Raw genomic sequence first — 7,758 nt, forward strand, 5'->3', positions numbered from 1 at the left:
TATATATATATATATATATATATAAACAACATGATACAAATATAAAAATTATGAAAAAATGAAATGACTATTTGAGAGATTTTACCTAAAAAGGGCAAAAAGTTGCTTCTTTCTGGTGGATTTCTTAGGTACGGAGTTCGAGATGAATTTTCATCGAAGTGTCAGGATAAATCCGAATTCTATACTCCGATACCCATTAGTCCGAACAATTGTTATTTAAAATAATATACATAAAAAATAATATAATAAAAATAAATATATAAATAAGGCAATAAATCATGTTAAATTATCAAACATGTTATTATTACTAACTAACTAATTAATAAACGTGGTCATGTAGATATTATCATTTTATATTGTCATAGCATGCCACGTGTATTTTGTTAATGGGACGAGAACTCCCATGATGGGATTTCCTCGAAAGACTTTTAGAGACGAGTTTTTTTCGGGGGATATCCATAGGTGAGGAAAACTTCGAGACTTCACCAAAACGTTAGGATGGTCTACGAACGATTTTTCAATAAAAGACTATTGCTCTCATTATTCAAAATTGAATAAATCATGACATCGTTTTACAACTGCATCATGTGCATCCGTGAAGCCGAATAAAAGGCTCAATCAGCTAATGTAATAAAAAATTAATTAATAAGCAAGGATTAAGGAAATATATGAATAAAATCAAAAGTAGGCTACAATATGATAACTTAAGATTAAATAGTACCATTTGTGGAACGGACGTCACGAATGTGCTAACCCTTCTCCGTGCGTAACCATACTCCCTAACTCGTTTTTAAAAATCGTAGACCAGTTCTCTTTTTTTTGATGGATTTAAAATTAATTTGGAATTTAGTCGTTTAAAATCGAGTTAATAGGTGACCAATCGTACCTTTAAAAACCGATTGGTGACGACTCATAATTTGTTTTTTCACCATGTCTAACAGTCAGATTTTTGAACCCGCACGTTATAACAAGCTCAACTTGGATTAGAGGTTTAATTTAAGTCAATAAAGGGTACCAAGCAAGCAAGCCAAGCCAAACCCAGCCTGCTTAATTTTCTACACAATGGGCACCCAAAAGCAAACCATTGCTGGGGCCTGGGCTTGCTGGGCTCAAGTTTTACCACATGCTTCAACCCTAGCTCAACTTAAATTGAAGTTGACATGCCATAGTGAAATGTTGTAGTATCAAAGCTTAAGAGCTGGGAAAAGAGGTAAAAATAATCTGTTGATTATATGGACCTTTAGCTCAGGTCAAGACGATTGATTTCTGTATAGATTATATGTAATTACATCAGAAGTCGGGCCATATAACTAAAGAAATGTAGTTCACAGCTAGAGTCCTGATGGTGCGGCAGTACCAGAAGCAACAAATGTAGTCCATTCACCTAAATAAGTATCTCACCATGGTTAAGCAAACACCTTTGAAGTCCTAAAGATTAAAGACTAGTCTCCAATGCGGACACCTCAGCTGCTGAAAGCCATCCTTTTCTTCTGAACTTCAGTAGGTAGCTTAACCTCAGTTGCCAGTCCGATAACTTGAAGAAATTTGATTACACACCAAGCCATGTCCAGTTGCCACCATTCCAGACCATGTCTGGCTGAGTATTTGAAAGCATGGTGGTTATTATGCCAACCCTCTCCAAATGAAAGCAATGCCATCCACCTGAAAAAGTTTGCAGATATTTTTATCAGTAACTTCTTAAGAAATAAACTTGACAAGAACTAGATGTATATTAGTACAAGGGAAGTCAATTGTACCAATTGTTCCTGGACAAATCACCAGAATTCCATGCTTGCTTCCCCCACACATGGCAAGCTGAATTTACCAGCCAAGTGATGTGGTAAAGCCATACAATCCTCACACCCTGCAATGCTCGCACGTTAATGCCTAGGCCTCCTTATGGTTAGTATGCTTATTTGTCTTCGCTAAGTAAAAGTTTCACTTTTGAAGATTAAAATTATACAGAAACTACTCCAGTCCAAAGTTGTTTGATCTTCATTCTAGCAAATCGAATGTAACACAAATGGGCTCCCCAAAAGCAAAATTTATCTACTTGAGGAATCAGAAATGATAACCCCAGCCCCACGTTTGTTACAGGATTATCTTTTTCTAACAAATTGTCCAAACTGTTATCATATTAGCATAGATAAACATGGCCCAGCTTAAAGATTCAATTAGATAAGACTTCCAACTTGTGATTTAGTCCCCAAGCTAGAATCTAACATGCTTTCTCATTTTTCCCTTCACTTTGAGCTAGAGTACAACTTCCTATAGCTATGTTTTTTCCTGTCAACTTAATGACAAAAATAATTTGAAAGTAGGGCCACTAGCTTGGTGGTATGAAGTAAATTGCAAGTGGAAGGCCCACCAATCAAACAAAGGGTTTATGACTCTTTAAGGATTTTTTTCGTCCTTTTTTCTTTTTCTAGTAACGAAAAGGGATGGCTGCAACTCATGCAAGAGACTATGTTGGCGGAGCTCCATGAAAACTTTTAGCTTAAGATATCTCTATGCTCTAAAAAGGAATATTCAAGGCAAAATAGGCTAATCCTCAAAACATGGGAAAATTGAAAAACTCGCTTACCATTCCCCAAACAAGGAAGGGAAACCCTCCTAGAGTATATAGCAAAACTCCAAGTGCAATTGGATGAAGAATGTAGGTACCCTCAAGAAACTTGTAGAAGGGTTGCTGCCGTAGATCCCCAACATTGGTTGGTTCTCCACACTGCAAATGTTCCATTGATACAAAACATTAAGAATATCAATTCGTTCTGTGCATATGTGAGTGCTTGCATGTTTGAGAAAGAGAGCGATAGAGTTACCTTTTCAATAACGGTGTTGGTATCAAAGAGCCAGCTCATGTGGCTGAACCAAAATCCTTCAATAGGGCTATGGGGGTCTCTGTTAGAATCACAAAATTGGTGGTGGTACCTATGTGTGCTTACCCAACTAATTGGATTCCCCTGCAAACACCAAAACCAACAATCATATAACAATCAAATGATACTGCCATTTCCATGAAAATATTCCTCAAAAATTTTTAAAGCTACCAACCTGAAGTGCCTGAACTCCACAATAAGCAAAGAAGTACTCAAGCCATTTTGGAACCTTGAAGCTTCTATGAGAAAGATTCCTATGAAAAGACAATGTAATCCCTAGAAGTCCTGTCACCACATAGAGTCCCACAGCAAGCCAAAAGGCGGGCCAATTGAAATGAAAAGGTGCAAAAAGGCTTAGCAAATGCATGCTTACAATAACACCAGCAATGGCCATATCCGAAGTGTTCCATTTTCTTCCCCAAAACGCCTTTTTCTTCCTTTGCACCACCACATTAGATAACAAAATTCTACCCGAGATTTTCCCTTCTGGGTCGGGCTCGTTTGCTTCAACTGACACCCCATTAGCCAATGCCAACACTTTCCTATTGCTGTAACTCCTATTCAAACGAGTGATACTCGCCTGCAGAGGACTCTGCTCTCCGTTTATTTGATTGAATTTTGGGTTTTGATGGCCAAAGTTTAAGACTTTGCAAGAGCAAGATCTGGTTTTCATTGTTGTCGCTCTTTGAGGAGGTGATACATCTAAGAACTTTGGCTTTGACAATAACGATGTGACGAAAGCCATTGGGTCTCAATTGGTGGGGTTCTCAAGAAAAAATTGGGTTTTATAAAAGTTGTGGTTGGTTTGTCCTTTTCTTTTAGAAAGACGGTTTATTTATTGAACCGATTAGTTAGAATGCCATAACAACTCTTGAACCAGAGTGGTAGAAGACTTCTATTAGCATAAGAAGACTAGATTTGGTGAGAAGGTTGGTTTGTACTTAAAACGACAAAATTTGAAGATTTTGAGTTATTGTCAAAGCACGAATTATATAAAGCTGGAAAAAGTATGCATTATAGATAGAGAAAGTGAGCTAAAGAAAAAGACAAAGGAGATAAAGCTGATAAGGTGATCTTGTTTATATGGGTGACGCTACAGTAAGTTTAATCTGTAAGGTCAATTAATAAAATTATTAAAAAATAATAATAAATTATATAATAAATTGATAGGTAAATAATATATATAATTTTTAAATTTATCTATTTTAGGATAACAGCATAGATAATTTTTAAATTTATTTAGTTTATTTTAAAAGTTATTTAATTTTTAATTTTATATTATTTTTAACTTTAAACTATAAGAATATTATTCTTTTTAATATTAAAATTAGATTTAATTAATTAATTCAATAAAAATTATTATTATCGCTTGTTACATTAACTTTCATACATTTACGTTAAGATTTTAAATTTACTTGTTCCACTTTTATAAGATTTTATGTCAATTCTTATAATTTTACATTAAATATGTTCAGTAGTAACTTTTAACTATAATTATCTTTATCTTTATTATTTTATTTAAAGTAAAAATTTGAATATCACTACATATTTTTAGCCAAATAATATAAATTTAAATATTTATTTTTCATTAAATATATTTTTTTTACTTAATTAACTTATTACGTTAACTCTCATACATTTACGTTAAATTTTAAAATTTAGTTATTCCACTTTTAAATGTTTTTACGTAAATTATTACAGTTTTACGTCAAGGCTTTTCCATGTCAACTTTGNTTTACTTAATTAACTTATTACGTTAACTCTCATACATTTACATTAAGATTTAAAATTTAGTTATTCCACCTTTATATGTTTTTACGTCAATTGTTACAATTTTACGTCAAGGCTTATCTATATCAATTTTGAATTATAATTATATTTCTTATTATTATTTTTTATTTAAAAATTAAAATTTGTATATCGTTAAACACTTTTAACTCGATAATATAAATTTAAATATTTATTTTTCACTAAAATTAGATTTTTTTTACTTAATTGACTTGTTACGTTAACTTTTACACATTTACGTTAAGATTTAAAATTTAATTATTGCACATTTGTAAGTTTTTACGTCAATTGTTACAGTTTTACGTCAAGGTTTACCAATGTCAATTTTGAACTATAATTATTTTTATTATTATTTTTTATTTAAAAATTAAAATTTATATATCGTTAAATACTTTCAGTATGAGAATATGAATTTAAATATTTATTTTTCACTAAAATTAGATTTTTTTACTTAATTGACTTGTTACGTTAATTCTCACACATTTACGTTAAGATTTAAAATTTAGTTATTCCACCTTTATAAGTTTTTACGTCAAATCTTACAGTTTTACGTCAAGACTTTTCTATGTCAATTTTAAACTATAATTATTTTTATCTTTATTATTTTTATTTAAAAATTAAAATTGATATATCATTAAATACTTTTATTTTGAGAATATAAATTTAAATGTTTTTTTACTAGAATTAGATTTTTTTACTTAATTGACTTGTTATATTAAGTCACACATATTTACTTTAAGATTTAAAATTTAATTATTCTATTTTAATAAGTTTTTACGTCAATTCTTACAATTTTACGTCAAAATTTTTTATATCAAATTTGAACTATAATTATTTTTATCCTTATTATTTTTTATTTAAAAATTAAAATTTATATATCATTAAACACTTTTAATCCAAGAGTATAAATTTAAATGTTTGTTTTTCACTAAAATTAGATTTTTTTTTACTTAATTGACTTATTACGTTAACTCTCATACATTTACATTCAGATTTAAAATTTAGTTATTCTACTTTTATAAATTTTTATGTCAAATGTTACAATGTTACGTCAATACTTATCTGTGTCAATTTTGAATTACAATTATTTTTATTTTTATTATTATTATTTATTTAAAAATTAAAATATATATATCGTTAAACACTTTTGGTTAGAGAATATAAATTTAAATATTTGTTTTTCATTAAAATTAGATTTTTCTCCTTAATTGACTTATTACGTTAACTCTCACATATTTATGTTAAGATTTTAAATTTAGTTATTTTACCTTTACGAGTTTTTATGTTAGTTCTTGGTGCTTTACGTTAAGGATTTTTAATCATAACTTTTAAAAACTTTACGTATAGGTTTTTTAATGACAACTTTAAATTACATGTGTCTTTATTTTTATTATTATACATTTTTAATTTTGACTTCCTGATTTATTATAGTCATAATTCTATTTATAATATGAAATTTCAGTCATCGAATAAAAGCAATGCAAATAAATGATTTCTATTAATAACGTATAAAAAGAGCCCATCAAAGAGAAAATTTTTTGTTTACCTGTTGAATTTATTTTTCAGTTTCTTTATAAGTTTTAAATTAATGACTATAATTTAATCATATAGATCAAATGATCTTTATTAATTAACCTTACAGTAAGGCAAAAAATGATTATCTTAATGTAGAATTTGCCGTTTAGATGAGAAGATGTGAGGTGAAATGAGACTCAGATATTTTTTTTGTTAGGATTTTGTTTTAGCCCTTTAATTTTCTAAATAATCTACCAATATGGATAGATATTTCCTTTTCTCCTTCCTGCCCTTTTTACTCTGATTTTTCTTTTCTTGCCTGGTTGACAGATAAGGCTATTCTCTCGCTAGGACGTTAAAGCAGCAGAAAAACCCGTGAGAGAAATCGCAGCAACCGCGTCAATGTTTACGTCTCCGACTTAACCCTTTTCGGCCACGTGGTCGGTGAGAGGTACAGGTGCCAATCCATCTATTTCAAAGCCGAGTAGGGAGTCCCTTAGACCTACTTTTTTAAAACCCAATTAGGGATCTTTGAATGCTTATATCCTTTTTCACGTTTTTGGTTGGGAATTTGAGTTCAGCTCCCTTGAGCTGAAATTGGGTACAAATCTTAATCACCAATGGTGTGTTCAGCTTGGGTACTCTTGCTTAACTGGAAGCAACTGTACCCTTAATAAGCAGTCAAGAGGATCTTTCTTTAAAAGTTATTAAATTACAAATCATGGTAACTAGATTATCTTGCACCATATATTGAAAACAATGGAATTATCCAATCATTTTGCCTTCAATTTAAGAGTTTTTTCATGCTTGTCTGTGTCATGATTCATGCTCTGGTTTTTATGCATAAGTTGGCATTTCTACTTTCTTAAAAGCTTGCAATTTTATTAACCAGTACAGTTGTTTTGCTAGGTCTCTGGTTTTGAAGAAGTGTAGAATGGCAAATAGGAATCCTATAAGGGTGAGTAAATGGGTGGATTGAGTGGTTGATTCATCATACATAAAGATCAAATAGATAAAGTATTTTTAAAAAAATCGATCAAAATCAATCAAATATAAAAAAAGACTAAATTGACTAAACATAGAATTAGTTTGGTTGGTCCGATTTTGGACCAATGGATCAAAATTTTACTACTTTTTTTTTTACATATTATAATATTAAAACTTATAAATTTCATCTATAATTATATATATATATATATGAAATTAATGATATAACTTATATGTTATAATATTTTATATCAAAATTTGTATAAATAATAATTAATTATAAACAATATGTTATAAAATCTAAAGAGATGGCTAATAAACTTATTAAGTGTAATCATATTAATAAAGTTTATTATAAGTTATAGTAATGCTTATGTATAAATTATATATATATATATAATATATTACTTTATTATATGTATATAAAATTAATGATAAAAATTATATATTAAAATGTTTTATATAATCATATAAATAAAGTATATTATAAGTTATAGTAATGCTTATTTATAAATTAAATATATGTATATAAAATATATGACTTTATTATATATATATATATATAGATGAAATTAATGACATAACTTAA

At 29.3% G+C, this 7,758-nt stretch overlaps 1 protein-coding gene across 1 annotated transcript; it reads right to left on the minus strand.

The window, feature by feature from the left end:
• On the minus strand, positions 1,207-3,747 carry LOC18507067 (palmitoyl-monogalactosyldiacylglycerol delta-7 desaturase, chloroplastic). The gene is made up of 5 exons (XM_018124015.1): positions 3,055-3,747; positions 2,823-2,963; positions 2,585-2,725; positions 1,758-1,864; positions 1,207-1,662 (listed from the first exon to the last, which is right to left on the minus strand). Exons 1-5 carry the CDS (start codon positions 3,622-3,624, stop codon positions 1,464-1,466), a joined length of 1,158 nt encoding a protein of 385 aa, XP_017979504.1. The 5' UTR covers positions 3,625-3,747; the 3' UTR covers positions 1,207-1,463.

The sequence above is a fragment of the Theobroma cacao genome, chromosome 6 (assembly GCF_000208745.1).
Source record: "Theobroma cacao cultivar B97-61/B2 chromosome 6, Criollo_cocoa_genome_V2, whole genome shotgun sequence".
Lineage (NCBI taxonomy): Eukaryota > Viridiplantae > Streptophyta > Magnoliopsida > Malvales > Malvaceae > Theobroma > Theobroma cacao.